Source organism: Ascaphus truei, chromosome 5 (assembly GCF_040206685.1).
Source record: "Ascaphus truei isolate aAscTru1 chromosome 5, aAscTru1.hap1, whole genome shotgun sequence".
NCBI classification, from domain to species: domain Eukaryota; kingdom Metazoa; phylum Chordata; class Amphibia; order Anura; family Ascaphidae; genus Ascaphus; species Ascaphus truei.
The window spans coordinates 16,225,496-16,246,280 of NC_134487.1; the positions used below are offsets into that span (position 1 = coordinate 16,225,496).

At 43.1% G+C, this 20,785-nt stretch overlaps 1 protein-coding gene across 2 annotated transcripts in view; it reads left to right on the forward strand.

Annotated features, from left to right (window-relative positions):
- The window catches only part of NET1 (neuroepithelial cell transforming 1), a 90,414-nt gene extending 74,619 nt beyond the window's left edge, over positions 1-15,795 (forward strand). Inside the window, exons 1-9 of one of the 2 annotated variants that reach the window (XM_075599381.1) lie at positions 2,203-2,452; positions 7,685-7,792; positions 8,297-8,464; positions 9,666-9,825; positions 9,917-9,993; positions 10,497-10,754; positions 11,566-11,736; positions 12,888-13,074; positions 13,764-15,795. In XM_075599381.1, coding sequence (XP_075455496.1) covers positions 2,360-2,452; positions 7,685-7,792; positions 8,297-8,464; positions 9,666-9,825; positions 9,917-9,993; positions 10,497-10,754; positions 11,566-11,736; positions 12,888-13,074; positions 13,764-14,158 — 1,617 coding nt within the window. In that variant the 5' untranslated portion in view covers positions 2,203-2,359 and the 3' untranslated portion in view covers positions 14,159-15,795. Of the gene's footprint in view, positions 1-2,202; positions 2,453-7,684; positions 7,793-8,296; positions 8,465-9,665; positions 9,826-9,916; positions 9,994-10,496; positions 10,755-11,565; positions 11,737-12,887; positions 13,075-13,763 lie in introns of those variants that run through there. The other variant, XM_075599380.1, reaches the window with a different exon arrangement.
- Positions 15,796-20,785: the final 4,990 nt, after the last annotated feature.

Sequence of the window (20,785 nt, forward strand, 5' to 3'; positions counted from 1 at the left end):
ACAGGGGTGGGAAATTAGTGTAGCTGCGCACTAACCTGGCAATTTGTACTCGTCCCAAATTTTCAAAAATAGTTGTCACGTGCATAAAATGCTGCTTTTTATACCTCTGCACTTCGCTCTTCCTCACGCCTTCTCTAACAACTTACCCTTCCAGACATATTTTGCTGCACAATACATCCTCCTACTGCTCCATATGGGCACTTGTGATCCTGGAGCATCGTCCCTGATCTCTGATCCTCTTCCTCCCATCCTGTCTCCTGCTACAGAAAATAGCACCTGTCTATGATAAGCAGACCATTTTCCCCTTTCCTTCCCAGCCTTGGACATGTTTGGCCTTCACTGTACATTAATCTTGTATTTATTTTTTTTTGTTTTAAATTCACCATAATATGTCAGGTTTGTAGCCAACTTCACAGAACAGTGACAAAGCTTGAATGGACAGTCCAATAGTGTGAGGATTAAACTATTTTGAACGGGCCTGCTACTTCTGTTAACACAGGCGTGTCTGTACAAGCTGTGCACACAGCAGGCTGATGATTTAGGAGATTTGCTGTTTAAAGCTGAAGGAAAGCGGTTATTGTGTATGGGGGTCTCCCCCCCCTCCTTAACCCAATGATTTAGTTCAATATACAGTATAGACACATCGTCCTTGTCTCGTGTTTAGCATCTTAGGCCGCGTCCATGATGGAACGCGCTAGCTTCCGCACTCCTCCGTGACCCGGCGTCATGCTTGAAATACAAACTTGTTTGTATTGCGAAGCGCCACTCTCTCTGTAGCACTAGCGCACACTGTGCGCATATGCATTGGCGTCCGTGTTTGTTTCAGCGCAAGCTACATAGCTCGCGCCGTATCCTGCACTATGGACTTATGCTTTGAACATGTTCAGCACCACTAGAACAAATTAGGGTGTACTTTTACCATAAAGGCAGACACCGTGGTGACCCTCGGTTGTTTACAAATATTTTCAAATGTTTTTAAAACGAAAGCATCACTGCCCTCAATTAATTGGTTCTCAAACTGCAAACTTTTAGTACAAAATAAATGACGGGTCGTCTTGATGAGTATTAATCAAAGAATACGCTCTTGCAAATTTTAATTACCTATGTTTTATGGCAATTCATTCCACAAATAAGCAAATGCTAGTTCCACTGCACAAAGCATTGGGGGGTTTTGAGGTTCAAACTAAGGAATGCCTGGGCCAGGAGTGGCCAACTCCAGTCCGCAAGGGCCACAAACAGGTCAGGTTTTAAGGATATCCCTGCTTCAGCACATGTGGCGCAGTCAATGTTTTAGCCACCTGTCCTGAAGCAGGGATATTCCCAGTACGTGGCCTGTTGGTGGCCCTTGAGGACAGGAGTTGGCCACCCTGACCTAGGCAATAAGGGTTTAAAGGGTCAGGGGATGTCAGTTTGGCTTGATCCTGTAGTATACAAATAGTAATGACTATCATTTTATATTGAATGTAACTTTTATTTAGGAGACTGTGAAGCAAGATTGGTAATGAAGTGAGCATTTTTTAAGTAAGCAGACGTGCTTTATTTTGTTAAGAGTTGAAGGAGTGGAGGTTTTCCATAGATCGTTGAAAACAGACTTCTAAGATCTGCCAGAACAAGTCTGGTTTTGTTTTTCTCCTTTTTAATCTTGTGGATAGGAGGTTAACCTATTCCGTGCTAGAGGACTGCCACACAGTACACTATACGTTGACACTGGAGGGCTTAAATGCAGATATCTGGTTTACAGCACGCGGATCATGGCAGCACAATGAATTCCTTCCCTGAAGAGCTTACATTCTATTCTTTGGCATATGGAATGAATGGCGCGTTACCAATAAGCTGACTATTTAAATCAAACCAGCTATGAAGGCAGCTCTGTTACCACTTTGGCTTTACCACTACAGAGCAATGGGTTGCAGGCTCCTGAAGACGAGGATATTTACACTTCCAGACCCTTTTCCCCAGTACACCGCAAACGTTGTTAAACCTTCTCTCAGACTTTGTTTTCCTGCGATTTGAAATACAAATCTGCACACACAGCAGTCTAGTTTCTAATATGCTTTCTGGCCACAGAGTAAAACTTGTATGTAACTTGAGACGCAGGCTGTAGGTGTGCCAGCTGTCAACAGACATGACATGGTATCCCATGTAAACACGCCCAGGAGGCAGCTGCTGGGCTCCTCCCACCTTTAAAGTGCCATGTAGTGTGAGCGCTTGGTAACCCTCACGTCAGTTGCAGCCAGGGAAGTATGCAGTATGGGAAGGAGCTGTGAGTGTTTCCTAGCACACCGAAGACTCGTTTATGAACAAGTTGCAGCTTTAGAGTGGATCAGCTGCAAATCCTGTCTGGGGAATATTATAAATTATGGTGGCTCATGATGAGATTGGCGGTCTCTTGCCTATCAAAAGGACTATCCAGGTTATAGCTTTTCAGAATACATCTTCTAAGGAGTTGGAGGTATGTATTTGTTTTTAAAAAACGCACGTTTTGGCTATTGGTTCTTTATTTGAAATGGAATGGCTTTTAATGTGAATATCTAATAATGTTGTGTTTTAAGTATGTATACCTAGGCTAGTGTCAATGTTTGCACCGTACTGTAATGGGACGATACCTGTCCCATGTAGCTGACATCTAGGTTTCTGGTGTCGGATTTGCTGTTTACCTGCTCACGGTCACAGAGTTGGTTTTGGTATGTTATTGTGGTTGACGCCTATGCTGTTCTCCCCTTAATGCTGGGAAATGAATTGTCATACTCTCTCACAGGTGGAATACTTGGATTGTTGTGTTCTGTTGCTGCCCAATGTAGATCAGTACCTTTAGCCTAGTTCTGATAGAACTGAGCGAGTCTGACCAGTGCTTCTCTACTTTAGCACTCTGAGTAACAGGTATGTGGGAGAATGCGCAGAGCGTTTCTTCCTGTAGATATTTTTTCCCCCTCGTAACTTTTAGTTCGAAGTTTAAATTCCCTCAATATTGTGCACGGCAGTTTGGAATTCAACATCCCTTGTTCGACCTTCCTATGTGATTTGTACCCAACTACTGTAATACCGCAGCGCTTCTGAAATATAACCGTGATTTTACCCGAGCTCTTACAGGGCTACAGGCACTGCATTTATTCTACTGCAGGGGGGCTCAACTCCAGGCCCCCCCCTCCCCCCAACAGGTCAGGTTTTCCGGATATTCCAGCTTCAGCACAGGTGGCTCAGTTGAGAGCCTCTGAGCCACCTGTGCTGAAGCATGGACTGATTGAGAAACCTGTGCGGAAGCAGGGATATCCTGAAAACCTGACCTGCTGGGAGGGGGGGGGGGGAGGTCTTGAGGACTGGAGTTGAGCACCCCTGCACTAGTGTCCTAAACTAGTTTTACAAGGGTTTGGAGCAGTGTTGCGTTTGCCACAATACCAAGTTGTTTAACCTGTCTTTTCACCTAAGATTCAAGGCCTTGGAAGAAAGGGGAAAAAACAAAAGCCACTTTTGTGACACATCTGATAGTGTGTGCGTAAGACTAATTCTTATTTAATGCTTCTGTTGCCAGTGCCAAGCTCTTATCCATAGCATCGGGTTGTTTTCCTGGCCTTTGTGGTAGGGATTGTCTTTTTTGAACTGAATGACTCTCAAAAGTGCACACAAAGTGTGAGGATTGTTGCGGGAGAAGGCGTAGGATGAGACTGGCCGGCATGTGATAAATACGGATCTCTGCTACCCTCAAGTGAAGTCTCTTGCACGGCTTCTCCTAGCATGTACTGTTTACAGTACAGGGTTTTCTGTTTAAAATGTTAACTCGTTCATTGCGAGGGAGCAGGCAACACTTCTAGCATTAAGATAATCTCTCCAACGCTGCATTCTTGTGCCTAGTGGGAGGATTTTGGTTAGATTTCTTAATTTTGTTAAAGCAGGGCAGCTAGCTGGGCTCCCCTGAAGCAAGTTCAACATGCTGTGCATGGATCCAGTTCCTTGGTGTGAGCTATAAGTGATCACTCCCCAGTGATCCAGGATCGAGACATTTGTTTGAACGTTTAGTTTACAGATACGCAGAACACAGAACTTTTCTTTGCGAGTCGCTGCTTTTGAAGTACAAACGCTGCACTGGTGGTTTTCTCGCCTATTTTCTGTTTATTTAAAAATGCATTTGAATGTCTTTCTCTCCAACTTGAATTTAATAGAGGCAAAAAATGTTTATAAACAAACTTTCTCCCCAAACTCACAAACGTCAAAAAAAACATTATTTATTAAAAAAATGCCCTCTTTTTATAAAGGAAAGTTAGTGACATTTTCTTGGGTTCAGGTACAATTTTTTTATTTTTTTTTAATCGGTCCCCCACCCCCCCTTTCTCTACCTTTCCACTATGGACTTTGTCTAGAAGGATTAGATCGATTTTTATTTCATCCAAACATCTCATTGTAAGATGTCCGTCTTGGCACAAGACACATTTCTTAATGGTTTTAATTGGATCTGATTTTCCCTGAATGACCTTGTGTGTTAGTTTGTAGAATGCATCCGCAAGAGGGGTTGTTTTTTTTTTTGTTTTTTTTAAAGATTACACCCGTGCTGGTGTAGTGGTCTGCTTGAAAGGGTTGGTATAATATGAACAGGGGTGAGCAACTCCTGTCCTCAAGGGCCACCAACAGCTCAGGTTTTCAGGATATCCCTGCTTCAGCACAGGTGGCTCAGACTGAGCCACCTGTGCTAAAGCAGGGATATCCTGAAGGTCACCCTTGAGGACAGGAGTTGCCTACCCCTGATAGTAGGAGGTACTTTGTTTGTAGTCCAGTGTGGTTACTTTGCTCACCTCAAATCTCAGTGTGCATCAGTTGGATTTAAATCCAAATAAAGAGCAACTTCACTGTGCCCAGCAATGTCTTTATAGTGATTGAGACGAATGCACGGTCTCCAGCAGTGGAAGGCCATGATTTGAGACCAAGTTCCAGTTCTGATACCTTGGAGAAAAGTTATTTTTTTATTTCGTATTCCTCTGTAACAAACTGTTTTTTAAGCTTGTGTCCTGTGCTACATAGACTGGTAGACCTATACAATTGCTGACACAAGTGGATTAAAACTAATTGTAGATCCATTGCTGTGAGTTGGTTAACTTTCTACTTTTCTTGGTGGTTCTGGTGGATTCTCCAGCCTTTTTGTGGTGTGCTGTTAATTTTTCCAGGTTGTTGGAAAATCGAAATACATTGTGCCTCAAGCAAAACATGTTCTTTCTGTGGTTGCTTTGTGTAAACCGACTGTTTGACTGTCATGTTGAAGGACGAATATTTCTGTTCTAAATGGGTGTGAGTTTGTATCCTTTCAAACAAGAGACTCTTTGTTTTGCCTCTACCAAATGGAAAGGGGAAAAAATGTGCTCCGACAGACCTTGTGCAAATGCCTATGTCATGTGAAACGGACACAGATGTGCCATGCAGGCATGTACACCTGTCTTCCAGGGAGCATAGGAAGCCATTGTATATTAAATAAGGAATGTGAGCTGGCACATCTAGCTGAAAGGGTATTTACATCAGTGAGCATACCACATACTGGTAATCTATTGAAATAATTCAACATAAAATGCATCCCTGTATTCAGTGTGGCAAATGGATAGAATCTGCCATACATAGCTATAAATAATTGTACTAGCTGTGTTGGTGTTTGAACTATTTCATTGGGATCAATACATGTACAGATTTTTTTATTGGAACTTAAAACTGTTTTGCAAGACTTCCCAACTCTGTCTCCTGCTTATTGCTTATTTTTCGGTTGTTTACATACAGGTATGAGCTAGCATTTGTACACATACGTTTAGCCATGTGGGATTGCAAGATTCCAAACATAAGCCTGGCCAAATATACCTGCTAAACCATATTTGGTATACTGCTGGCTTAGTAAAATATAAATATACCAGTGATTGATTTGGTATGCTAAACTAGCTAAATATTATTGGAAGCATCAAGGGCTCCCTGGAAGGCTCGTTTGAAGACCATTGTTCAAGATGGCTGTACATGAAGTGAAATATGCTAAGTGCAGTTACTTAACAGCTATTGTAATGTTATGATAGCATTAGATAAACCCTCAGTTTTTACACTTAACCATTGAAACCATGTCCAATTCATGGTGTTTGAGGAAATATTTGAACAATAGAACAAATACTGTAGGTGTTTTGAAGACAGGAAATGGGCCAATCACTAGGTTGGAAACAAGTGCATGGAAGCAAGTGCAATCAAACTCTTAATCGAGAGCCAAATGTACTTAATTATTTGCCGTGCTCTGTTTATCCAAGTCAAAGTTCCCTTACCTTCTGAACACGTAGTGCTTTGTGATCTGAGATGTGTAAAGGAAGTATCAGCATTCTGATGTGTTGTAGAATATTTTAGCAATGTGAGCATCCCGTTTGCTGGTAATCTACTGAAATTGTTAAACATAATTTGCATCGTGTATGCCGAATGCAGCATCGCAAATGGGTAGCACCTGATAAAGACACCAATAAAGAATTGCATTAATCGGCGTGTATGTACATACGGTGTACACCTTTTTGTACTTTGCTTCTTAAGAAGTTGTCATTGCTCAGTTGCTGGTGAGCTGTCAGTAATGCATTAAAACTCTCTCCTGGATGTATAAGGCCTCTAGCATGGTCAGCGCTTAGGTGCTGACCCGTGCTGAGGTGCGCTCTCACTTACCAGTGAGCCCCTGCAGCTGCAATGAGAGCGGCTTTAGCAGGGGCTCGCGCACGTTTCCGCAAGCGTGCGGAAGCGTAGGTCTTATACAAATTTTAGTTTCAAGCGCTCAAGGGAGCGCAGGGCCGGTCACGTGAGCGGTTCGCCCAATGAGGGCAAACCAGCTCCGTGACGTCACAGCCCCCCCCCCCCCCCCGACACGCCCCCGGACGGCGCGCGGACCAAGGCCAGGGAAAGCACCCGCTTTCCCTAAGCCTCCGCGCGCCTCAGCACGGCTGCAGTCCTATGGACGCAGCCTTAATGTCGAGCACCAAAAACAGTCCAGGCTAGAGTTTATAGCTGAAGTTAATGTATAGAAGAGACAATAGTGTGTGATATAGATATATATCATGAACTGAGATAAACCAATTTCCCAAGGATCAGGCTGTACTAAACTGAAGCCTCTGAATTCCATTGTTTTTGCTAGAATTAGCAAATCAAATATGCTCTGCTATCACAGGATACAAAATAAACTACACTGTAGCTAAATTGGACCAAGTCCAGAAACCAAGGTGTCTCTGTGTGTGTCTCTGTGTGTCTGAATTTGCTTGGGTGAGGTGGGCTTTTTATGTAGCTAGTTCTTGCACTGGAACAGTTGCGTGACTTAACACCTCATTTGCCACGTATTGTGTTTTTTATTAGTGCCTTCGCTTTTGAAGTAAATTTTAAATGGTATTTGAACAGCTCAGTCACAACTAATCATTCACGCGCACCAAACATGAAGACTAAACGCCTCCTATAGAACCGTTCCAGGTAGTTGAAAATGTACTTAAAGATGACTTTTTCCCCATAGAATATCACTTGCGTGCAGACGAGCTAAATTACATAAATATACATTGTCTGAGTTCAATTACATACAAGTCGGCATTCCATGTTTGTTCAGTGTTTTCAGTTTGCCTGTGACTTGATAACATTTTCTCAGCTGGAGGGCTTAAAAGAATTGTATGGTCGTGGATACTCTAATCACTGCAACATGTATTGTGTGTTTTTGTAGGAGCCGAGCAATAAGCGAGTCCGGCCTCTAGCGCGTGTCACGTCCTTGGCCAACTTAATCTCTCCTGTGAGAAATGGCGCAGTCAGGCGGTTTGGACAAACCATTCAGGTAAACTTTCTATATAGATCTGCACTTAAACTTTAACCTTAGGGGTGGACCCTTCCAGTCCTCAAGGGCCGCCAACAGGTCAGGTTTTTAAGATATCCCTGCTTCAGTACAAGTGGCTCAGTCTTCTACAGCCACTGATTGAGCCATCTGTGCTGAAGCTAGGACTGATTGAGCCACCCGTGCTGAGGCTGGGATATCCTGAAAACCTGACCTGTTGGTGACCCTTTAGGACTGGAGATGCTTTAACTACAGTTCATATTGTGCTGCTTCTGGCAGAGCCCATAACATGAATCTAGCACTGAAGGCGTTGTTTCAAATTGTAATATGTTCAACACAATCCGTTTAATGCTGAAACCAGAGTAATAAAGAATAATCCCCACCATACTGTGCATAGAGCTCGTGTTGAGACGCTAAACATTTTGGTCCAACTAAATATAAACATGTTGGGATCAGTAGATTTCGAGCGCAATTAATGACGACTTGAAACCTGTTTCTCCCCGCCAGTCATTCACAATGCGGACTGAGAACAAGTCTCCAGGAAGCACCCACAAGTCTTGTAGCAAGGTTGCTGCACCTACCCCTCCCAAAAGAAGAAACAGTGTCCTATGGTCTGAGATGTTGGATGTCAATATGAAGGAAACACTAAGCACCAAAGAAATTAAACGGCAAGAGGTAAGTTTTTATGGTCTCTTTGATGGGTTACTTTTTCAGTAAAGGTCACGGCCCCATAAAAAAACAGATCCCCCCCCCAAGCCCCCACCCCCCCACTCGCCGCCCCTCCCTGTTGTCTGCAAATCTTACCAAAGCAGGGTGGTATCTCGCTTTGTACTTTAAACAGTTTAATTTCCTTTTGTTATGAACCTTTACACTCTGTCCCTTTTCACATTTGTTTGCCTGAAAGATTGCCAGTTTTGCAGGAACATTTAGTGCTGTTTACACATCAAATCCTTTTGCGATATAAAAATCAGAAAGCAATATGCAGCTGTAATATTTAACTTGGCCAGCAAAAATATTTCTCTACTTTCACACTTTCTCCCCCTCCAGTTAGCTTTGCTCAGCCCCTTGAGGTGCTATTATTACATTGAGCTGTTCACCCAGGTGTCAAAAATGTCCATTAACCGTAAAGTGTGTGGTTGCCACATGTGTAGCAGCACTTACTAAGCCCAGGCAGTGCTAGTGCAGGGCATTGTTGTCCCCAGTAGCACTGCAGAGGTTAATATATCGGTTCTCCTTTTTTGCTTGCTTTTTGTGACTGCTTCCTCTTAGCAGAAACTGCCTCATTCATCTCAAACTTCTCCTAAAGGCAATATGTTTGGGGATATAGCTGGTGATCCGTTCTATTTTCTGACTTCCTGCTCGCCTCTAGCTGTGAATCTGAGATCTCATTATTCCTTCGTGGGGATAAAAGGATGTATTAAGTATGGAGACTCCATAAGCAGAGGGGGAAATCTCTGAAAAGTCCCCAAAGTGTAACATACTTTTGCATACATAGTTTTATTTTTTTAAATATAGATGAGCCAATAAAGTGGAGCTGAATCTCCCTCTAGTTATCAAGTGTCTTTTATACAGACCGTGCAAAGTTAGCGCTCCTGTAAGCATGCAGGCTGTAGCCTTCTACTAGGATAAGAGCTTATCTGTCTGAGAAGTAATATGGGACATTGCCTTCTATGAGTCACTGGGCAGAGAGCACAGGACAGCTGCAGCTTTATATTTTTGGCCCGGCAGTTTAAAGCGCCAGTGTCTCTGGAGGTCACATTGGTACGCTTCGAAGAGCATATACAGTGTCTCTTACTCGGCCACGTATGTAATTGCTGCTATGTTGCAGGTCTGTTCTGGAAGCACATTTGTAACACAACCTTGTTGTCTGTCGCAGGCTATATTTGAAATGACCAGAGGCGAGCAGGACCTGATCGAGGATCTGAAGTTGGCAAGAAAGGCCTATCATGACCCAATGCTGAAGCTGTCTATTATGTCTGCGGAAGAGCTAAGCCACATATTTGGTGATCTGGATTCCTACATTCCCCTGCATGAAGGTAGCTACCGTCATTAACATCTTTTATAGTTTGCACATTCCATTTATCTTTGTCTCCGTTGCCTTCATATTTCTTCTTGTACAACTTTCAGAATTCCTGGCTAAACTTGGAGAAGCGACGAGCCCGGATGGGACAGTCGGGCAGATTGGTCACATTCTCGTTAATTGGGTACGATTTATAAAGTTGTTCTAAAACTATTTTCGCCCGTATTTAAAGCCTGGCCTGTGTATGGGCAAACTTTAACAATATTCATTAAAGTGCAACTCACGGTTGTCAACATCCATTCAAGTAAACGGACACTGGTGGCCAACTCCAGTCCTCAATGGCCACAAAACGGGTCAGGTTTTCAGGATATCCCTGCTTCAGCAGCGACGGCTTGAGACCTGATCATGACCCTTGAGCACTGTAGCTGGCCACCCTTGCCCTATAACCTATTCGACTCAGAATAACAAAGTTAATAACTTTAGGGGGAGCAATTTCTTAGACTACAACTAATATGGCGCCCGCTTTATTTCTTTACTTGATTGCTGCTAGAATTGCGTACAGAGAAGTCATTTTGTCTCCCCCTTTTTTTTAAATGGGTAACATGTATTTAGCCTTCTATTAACCACTGGTCTGTTCTACAACAAGTATTTGAGTTTAGAGGTGACCTCTGCTTTCTCTGCTTCCAGTTGCCTCGCCTGAACGCTTACAAACGTTATTGCAGCAACCAATTGGCAGCAAAGGCTCTTCTGGATCAGAAAAAGCTGGACCCCAGAGTCCAGGACTTCCTCCAGCGGTGTCTTGAATCCCCCTTCAGCCGCAAGCTGGACCTGTGGAGCTTCCTTGATATTCCCCGAAGCCGTCTTGTCAAATATCCTCTGCTACTGAAAGAAATTATCCGGCACAGTCCTAAAGACCATCCTGACATCCAGAGTCTGGAGGAAGCTGTAAGTAATGGTGGAATGAAGGCTTCAAGTAGCATTAACTCTGGTGTTTAATGCTTTCCACTGCCAATGGGGACCTCCTCTGCAGCTCGTTGCCAGCACCTCTCGTAGTAAAAGAGGATAAACCGTCATTTGCAACCCTTATTAATCTGCAGCCTCGCATTATGAAATGAGGCACAGTTACTGCACTCTCCTAGCCTGCCAAAGCGGTCTTTTGGGTGTCCTCTAGACGTATTCACGTCGTCCTGCTTGCTTTGTCTGTGGGAGATTGCGTTCTGAGGTCCCATGGAGTCCTGAGCGCAATCTATGTGGAAGCGAAAAGATTCCCGTTCTGTCATCGGCGACGGAGCGATCGCAAGTGCCGGAGGGCATGGGGCTCTCCGGTGCTGCGGCCCCAGCTGAACTCAAAGGGTTAAACTGACCCCAGTAGACATTTAGCAGCCTTGCTATTTTGGGTTTTGAGTGGTGGTTCCCCCTTCCATGGCGTCTCTATAGTAATAACACAGGAGATTCCTTCCACACAGCAGGGGCTTCTCCGACAGTGTTTAGCGGTTATCTGACAGGCGAGCAGTGTCGGTTAGCAACTATTTTCAGTATTGTTTCCAGGTTCCCATTGTTCAAGTAAAATAATTTAGATCCTTTTCCATATAGCTTTGCGCTGCGGTACATTCATTTTGTGGGGGGGGGGGGGGGGATTCCTTATATGAACGGCTGCTTACACCGTTTGACACGGGTCAGGGTTGTGTGTTCGATACTAGCTAAAGTGAAAAGATTGACATAGGCAAGAAAGCTAAATAAATTGTGTTTCCTTCAGATATGCCTAATCCAAGGAGTGCTTACAGACATCAACTTCACAAAGGGGGAATCTGAATGCCAGTATTACATTGACAAGCTGGAGTACCTTGACGATAAGCAGAGGGACCAGCGGATCGAGTCCAGCAAGGTGCTGCTGTGTCACGGCGAGCTCAAGAATAAGAACGGACATGTAAGTGTCCTCGTTTCACTCTATTCTTTGCTGATGCATTGGCTTTAATCTGCAGTCTTTCTAATGTCGGCACATAAATACCAAGCTTGAGTAGTATAGTATACTGTTGCTCATATTGTTTGGTGTCTGAGGTTTAAATGAATACTATAGACCTGAGGTGGCCAACTCCAGTCCTCAAGGGCTACCAATATGTCAGGTTTTCAGGATATCCCTGCTTCAGCACAGGTGGCTCAATCAGTCTCTGCTTCAGCACAGGTGTCTCAGTCAAAGACTGAGCCACCTGTGCTGATGCAGAGACTGATTGAGCCACCTGTGCTGAAGCAGGGGCTGATTGAGCCACCTGTGCTGAAGCAGGGATATCCTGGACCTGAAGCAGGGATATCCTGGACCTGATGTGTTTGTGGCCCTTCAGGCCTGGAATTGGCCACCCCTGCCATAGCCAGTTTTGTGACACTTTTCTGACCCGGTTCACTGCAGAAGGGTGAGAAGTGTAATTATTCGTCCCCTCCTGCAAAGAAGAGATTAAATAATATCAGATATTCAAATGTGATTTTGCTGCCTAATCACGCAGCGTTTCCTGCTTTAGTGTCACATTACACAGAGCACAATGATAAGAGCCAGTCTCTCAAGATATCCTGCTTGAAACAATGGTGCATAGCCTGCCAAATATCTTCATTAAAACGGCAACATTGTATTGTTTTGGCTGCTTCATGGATGTTGCATCAATTACCCCAAATACCTATTTGGGCTTCACCAAACCGGCAAGCTCAAAGCAAGTCTGAGCTTCCGTCCACCCTCTAAAATAGTCACTTTTTCTGGTCTTGCTACTTTTGACTTGGAACAGCAGCTGTTACCAACTCAAAACTGCACTTCGTGTCCGACAGAGAGCTTGTGGTTTACGATGTGCCAGTTAATTTATCCCCAAAACAGTTGTTGGTATTCATTACGTAGGTCAGATAAAAGGGTGTGTAAAGATGCATGTAGCTATCTCCAACTGTATAATGCAAAGTAGGGTTCTAATCCCCGGCTGATCTGCTGACGGCAGGGGGATTGCCTTCTTGCAGTTCCAGTAGTATGGTAGGAGACAGGGCCAGCAGGAATACATTGCATTAAATTCACTGTTAATGTGAAACCTTGTGGTCTCTCCGCAGAAGCAGTATCTCTTCCTTTTCCAAGACGTCCTGGTTTTAACACGTCCAGTTACGCGAAACGAGCGTCACTACTACCAGGTTTACAGGCAGCCTATCCCTGTGCAGGAGCTGGTCCTGGAAGATCTCCAGGACGGGGACGTGAGGATGGGCGGCTCCTTTAGAGGCGCGTTCAGTAATTCGGACAAAGGTATGCAATTTTATAACTTCAATATAGGACTCTTACATTTATAATTACTAAATGTATTAAAAATACCATTGAACATGTTTTACTGGCAAGCCTTAAACACAGCTATTTTGCAACCCATTTGCTCCACAAGGCATCATAGGCCCGTATGGCAGTGTCGGGGTTAAAGCATATCTTGGGTTAGTTTTTGTATTTGGCCTCCTGCAAATTATCAGGATGCGGCAAAAAAAGGCAAATTTGAATGACCTTGTACGGGATCTGCAACCTGAGGCCCCACAAACTATTAGAACTGCACTGGTGCCTACAGTGACATGTAATACAGTCTAGACACGTATATCTATATATCTTCTCTGAGGTCTTTCATTCTTTTTTCCATCCACCCAAAGCCCTTTCCGTAAGGGAAACCATGTTTAACACACTGAAAGGGGGTGCTGTTTCCTCCTTAGACCTTTACATACATAATGCTGCTTTAATACTATACAACAAATATTTTCCTTGCAATATCTTTCTATAAAACATACAAGTTTGTTTTATTTGCAGTATTTCTTTCCAACTTATTGTCTTGATTACATGAATAAAACGTCTTTACCAACCTGGTGGTCAAAAGCAAAGTTTACAAAAACATTGAAGAAAGGGTTGTTCCATAAACGCATATTAATTAGACTTGTATTTTTTTTTTTTTTTTATCTTAGCTAAAAATATCTTCAGAGTTCGTTTCAAAGATGCCTGCCCAGGCCAGAGCCACACACTGCAAGCCAATGATGTGTTCCACAAGCAGCAATGGCTCAACTGCATTCGGACAGCGGTCTCCCCCTACCAGCAAACCTCTCCAACAGAACTTAAGGAGCTGCCGGACCTCAGCGAAGAGTGCGAAGAAAACCACCCACCCACCCCCAACACCAAAGCACAGCAAAGGTCTTCCATATCCAGCACGGTAGAGATGGACCTGGAAGAAAGCGCACACAGCCCTGGCTCGGACACACCAGAAGACCCCAAGAGTGGGAAAACCCAAAGAGCACTGACGGGAAGCCGCAAAATCAGAGAGAAAACACCGCAAAGCATCAAGCGGAAAGAGACCTTGGTTTAAGTCTCAAGCTGACTCTGACGGACTTGTTATTTATAAATGTGTACATTTTATTTCTTGTAATGTGAGCATGCTGGGATTACTTCACTGATCCTAACTGTTTGTACGCCCCCTTTCCCCTCTCAGTGGCAGCTACTGGTATGCAGTTAACATTGTTAAAACTGGAGTCTGTTTTCTTGAGATTTGGATGATCCGATTAAAAGAAGAATGAATAAAATGTTCTCCTGTGGTACATTGACCTGTTGCAGGTTATTGCAAGGAATAAGGCATTGGGCATTGCTATTTATAAATGAAGACACTTTTGCTGGACAATGTATGCTGTGTTGAAGATTCCTACATTGAAATGGTATCGGGTGACGCTGGTTATGTTCATTCAGTGTATTGTTTACCAGGGATTTTCTCAGCTGTACAGTGTCAAACACTTTTAAAACGGTAACATGAGCCAATCCTTATGTTGCAGAATACATCAAGACACAACAATTTTAGTGTTTTTAGTCAAGCTCAGGCAAACCAAACTTGGTAAAACAGACTCCAGGATGTTAACAAGTTTTCCACTTTACCTACTGGAAATGTTTTTGTCTTTATTTGTGTACTGTACATTCCTCCTTTATATTTGTGTATCCTGACAAGTATTTAATTTTTTTTAAAGTAGCTTAGAGGGTTTTTGTATTTTTCATTCAATTTATTGTATTTCAAGACTTTTTTTTGTGGAAAGGTGGCTATTGGTTTCCCAAAGACGATGCGTTTTCCAACATTCTGAAATAAGATTAACATATGTTCACAGGGCAGTGGGTTAGAGAAAAAAACAATCATGTCATGTTTTTGGATTGGTTAAAGGCACGAGTACTTTATATTTCAGTAACTGAAGGTAGTTGAAAGTAAGGAAGGATTTAAGTCATGTTTGAATGTATCACGTATTTGATTTTAAGTGTATCGGAGATGAGCCAGGTTTTTTACCGGCTTTATGGGCCATGGAAATGGCAAATGTTCGGAGCTGGAAGAAGGTTTTTTTGTACGTTGTAGAAGGTCAGAGGTTAAGTTGCAAACATATTTTTGGGAGCAGGAAGAGAGGAGGTGAGAGGGTCTAATATGACATGAACGTAAGTTGGTGGTTTTGCCACATGTCAATATTAGACCAATTAAAGTAATAGACCAATTCAAAACATAATGTGAATAGATGGTATAGAGCAGGGGTGGCCAACTCCAGTCCTCAAGGGCCACCAACAGGTCATGTTTTCAGGATATCCCAGCTTCAGCACAGATGGCTCAATCAGTGGCTCAGTCCTCGATGGAGCCACCTGTGCTGAAGCAGGGATATCTTGAACCTGACCTGTTGGTGCTCTTGAGGACTGCAGTTGGTCACTCCTGGTATACAGCAATATGAGCTGTAAATTGAAAATATATACTGTTTTATACTTCAAAATGGAAGATGTCAATCTGTGTTTTTTAAAAACAACTTGTGCCTATCACTGTATTCCTGTACTGTAATATACGTATACTGTAAAGATTTTTTTATGTTAGAAATGGTCACGCATAGGTGGGAAGTCAGAGATTGTACATAAATGAAACCAGTGAATTTCTGTAAATGTATTTGTACAGCTATAAGTCTTCAAGTACAATAAAAAAAAACTTCTCTGACATTTGTGTGTAAATGTGGGTGTGAATTACTTAGCGCTATAAAACTGCTGGGACCACATTCTGTACCCGCGCGTTGCCAGAGTGGGCAGAAATGGGCTTAAAAACAGAGACCGTTCTTCCGCTGCACAAAAAAACTATTTAAAAAAATATCTACTGAAGTAGCTGCAGTATCTAGTGCTAGAAATGAGGGTTATAAGGGAGCCACATTGGGAAGGATGGACTTTAAAGCTGCAGACCAAGCAATATCCTACATGTGTTTTCTTTCATCAGTTCTGTACTACGTGAAAATATACGTAGCATTTTTTTTTTTTAAACTACTCTGAAATTTATTATATATTATAATGTAACAAGCATTTTTGCAAAACAAGAAAAAACACAAAAGCGCACCAAGATGAGAGATAGATATTGTATTAGCAACAAATAATAAAATTAGTAATTTACATATAAAATTTCTTTAATAATCCCCGATTCTGGTGTCTATCACAGGAGTAGGGCATCACATAGGAAGTATGAAGGGTAATCTCAGTTCTGAGAGATCAGACCCGCGCGCTGGGGCTGTCTCTGTTCACTCTCCTGTCCTCCACGTGTGGTAGCGTGGTGCAGAGTGTAGCACACATGTGCAGGAACCGGGGCCTTCAATAGGTGTCCTTAGGATGCATGTCCGTTTTTGATAGCATAGAAACGATCGGAAATAAGCAGGAACGGTACACTTGAGTGTGTACTGGTGGTGGGTAGTAAAACCGCCAGCCACAACAGTCGCGACGCGTTTCGTTTAACAAAGTAAACTTCTTCAGGCGATATCTGGGACACCTGTTTAGGGGTCCTTTATAGGTCTAATTCTGTGCGTCATTGGTTAATACCTAATGGCTGCATGGCCAATCAGGCTCATATACTGATAGGGGCGGGCCACAATAGGAAGACCTCCCTGTTAGTGCATTTAATCCAGTAATGAATTACACTAATTGAGTATATATATAAGTGTAAATAGAAAGGTAAACAGACCTTAAAGGGGAGCCAAAATCATGTGTCCCAAATAGTCAAGTGCAATAAAATATGCATAGTAGTAGCATAAAAAACAAAGTATATGTGCATACTGGATAACAACATTAATAACATTAAATGACATATAAATAACTTTTAAAATATGGGAAATAGAACAAATGGAAAGGTGGGTGGGGGGAGGGGAAGAATTGAAGAAAAAGTGGGGGAAAAAAAATAAATAAAAAAGGAGGTAGGGAAAAAAAAAAAAAGGCTTATAAAATTAATAAAAACCACTGTAATGATAAAGTAGCTAAAAAAAATCAGATAAACAGATAAAAAAGGTATTAGACCAATGTTTGTATCAAATTGCAGTATGCATGGTTTCACCTCAAAAAAGGGGTTAATTCCACATAGTCGTTCAAGCCCCCCGGGTACTTGGATTGGAATTAACCCCTTTTTTGAGGTGAAACCATGCATACTGCAATTTGATACAAACATTGGTCTAATACCTTTTTTATCTGTTTTTTATCTGATTTTTTTAGCTACTTTATCATTACAGTGGTTTTTATTCATTTTATAAGCCTTTTTTTTTTTCTCCTACCTCCTTTTTTATTTATTTATTTTTTTTCCCACTTTTTCTTCAATTCTTCCCCTCCCCCCACCCACCTTTCCATTTGTTCTATTTCCCATATTTTAAAAGTTATTTATATGTCATTTAATGTTATTAATGTTGTTATCCAGTATGCACATATACTTTGTTTTTTATGCTACTACTATGCATATTTTATTGCACTTGACTATTTGGGACACATGATTTTGGCTCCCCTTTAAGGTCTGTTTACCTTTCTATTTACACTTATATATATACTCAATTAGTGTAATTCATTACTGGATTAAATGCACTAACAGGGAGGTCTTCCTATTGTGGCCCGCCCCTATCAGTATATGAGCCTGATTGGCCATGCAGCCATTAGGTATTAACCAATGACGCACAGAATTAGACCTATAAAGGACCCCTAAACAGGTGTCCCAGATATCGCCTGAAGAAGTTTACTTTGTTAAACGAAACGCGTCGCGACTGTTGTGGCTGGCGGTTTTACTACCCACCACCAGTACACACTCAAGTGTACCGTTCCTGCTTATTTCCGATCGTTTCTATGCTATCAAAAACGGACATGCATCCTAAGGACACCTATTGAAGGCCCCGGTTCCTGCACATGTGTGCTACACTCTGCACCACGCTACCACACGTGGAGGACAGGAGAGTGAACAGAGACAGCCCCAGCGCGCGGGTCTGATCTCTCAGAACTGAGATTACCCTTCATACTTCCTGTGTGATGCCCTACTCCTGTGATAGACACCAGAATCGGGGATTATTAAAGAAATTTTATATGTAAATTACTAATTTTATTATTTGTTGCTAATACAATATCTATCTCTCATCTTGGTGCGCTTTTGTGTTTTTTCTTGTTTTGCTGATATTGGTATCACCATCGGGGTTCCGGTGGAGACCACATTTGGAGGTGGGGGAGACACCTCATAAACACAGAAGCAGCAAGAGAACTGAGAGGGACCAACACTCCAAGTTTAAAGAGCCAGAGCGCGGACTGAACTTTTCATAACAAGCATTTTTGGTTTCTATAGCAACCATTTACAAAGTCACATCCCCTTCCTCTTCTGAAACGGGCTCTGGCACACCCCTTTTTGAGCCCTGCCCCCTCTCTAGCAGTGCACCAATTATATCTAGTGACTGCCTGGTCACATGATCTCCCCCACAGAACTTTGCATCTTTGGTCCTCTTCTGCCGCACTGACAGCGTTTTGTGAACCCCCGAGCCTAATCTTCACCAATCAATCAGCAACTTAGCTAATTACTTATCATTGTGTGGATTGGATTGATGCACATTAAAGGGGGAAAACAAACTGTCAGCTTGGATTACTGCTGCTTTAACTGTACAGTATGAAGCCCACATTTGCCTTCTTTTGTTTTTTGTTTGTTTCAAAATAACAATTGACATTAGTAAATGTAATGAGTTACATTATTGCTGAAAGTGCATTGAAATTAGTAGGGGTGTTAACCAGTGTTAAACATGGAAACAATATATAAAGGGTAGGACCCACTCACATGTTAAGGGAGCAAAGTAGGTCAAGAGAGAGTCGACTCCAGGTGATGGCAGTCCTTGATCCACTGACTTGGTACGAGCAAGGAATATATGGAAAAAATAGTGCAATACAATTTAATACAAAAAGGTGTGGGGGGCAGAGTAATGCACTTACAACAAGACAGTAGGTCAAACACATAGAACAGTAGGGTTGCAGGGGAACGCTGAATCCTCGTGCTGTCCTCTGTCAGCCCAGCTGTTTGTCGCAGGCCCGTGCTATCACAGATATGGGCATGGAGAAAGTCTGTCCGCCAAAAGGCGCAGATAACTGGAAATCAGCTGCTCAGATGTTGCACTCGAGCCATTCTTGGTAGTGAAGGAATTGTATGGGAATGAAGGTGACACGCATTCTCATTTGTGTGCCAACTTTCAGAAATGAGAAGAAAAGGGTCGTTTGCAGTTTATCGTCATCTTTCCTGCAGAGAACATTAACCTTTCAGTCAACGATCACCTTTACTGCGTCTGCGCTAGCATTTGGGGGATTCCGGACCGCACATGGTCACACTCACTAAATCTCTAGTGATATCTTTGAATTGCATTAGGGTTGGGGTGGCTAACTCCAGTCCTCAAGGGCCACCAACAGGCCAGATTTTAAGGATATCCCTGCTTCAGCACAGGTGGCTCCGTCAACGACTGAGTCACTGATTGAACTACTTGTGCTGAAGCAGTGATCTACAAGACCTATCGTGTAGGTGGCCCTTTACAACTGAAATTGGCCACCCCTGCATTAGGATATACTAAACAGCAATTTAGTTAATGTAACTAGCCACAGTGGATGCAGACCAAAGATACATACTCTATAATCCTTTAACAAAAATAAAAAGGAAGTGTAGCCGCAAAAGACCTGGATTATTGCCTCATTTTGAAAAGATAAAATAAGTTGCGGTTAGAGCACGGCCAAATATGAAACCCGTTCCGGAGTATGGTCACACTGCAGAACAAGCCCATGTACTGGGTTTTCCCTATTATGTAGAACTGGTTAACATCCCCTACAACTGTCACCCTTCTAAGGAAAAACTACATCCCTTTGCTTAACCGTATCTATAAAACATTTTCTGTGGGCAAGAACCTTCGCGACTTACACAAATTGCAAATCGGTAAAGAGACATGCGTTTTTGCTTTCCTGTACATCACTGCTTGCTTTGTAAGTCCTCGGACATGGTAAAAAAAAAAAGACTGCGCTGAGCCAGCACACTTACCTCCTGCATCTGGTATGTGTGTGGCTTTAGCAGGCGCTTCCGCAGGCGTGCTGAGGCGTGCGGAATTGCAGGAGACAGATTGATTTTAATTTTCGCACTGAGGGAAGCGGAGGGCCGGTCACGTGACCGGCAAAAGCCAATGGCACTCGGTGACATCGGTGACGTGGTGCGCTAGCCCCGCCTCTCAAGCGCGCTCGCTGACGCTCATGCCAGGACACAAAAAAAGGAGAGCATGAACATCGGCACGGTATTTTATACCATGTCCGCGGCCTAAGATGCATTAGAGATTGGTGCTTGAACATGCACACCAACGCACGCATTTTCTGTTTGGGCCCTGTCGGATTGGGTTTCTAGAAGGTACACGGTACCTCCAAGGGGTGAAGTTGAATGTTAAATTAGTACCCTATGCAAGTTTCGGGTTCTCCAGCTTCCTGACAATAGATGGAGAAGGAAACCTTTTCACCTCAGGAAGTAGGTGGGGGGGCGGGGGGGGGGTGACAAACTCCTGTTTTCAGGGGCCACCAAGATGACAGGTGTTCAGAATATCCCTGCTTCAGCACAGGGGGCTCAGTCTTTGATTGAGCCCGCTGCCCTGAAGCAGGGATAGCCTGAACGCTTGACCTGCTGGTGGCCCTTCAGACAGAAGTTGGC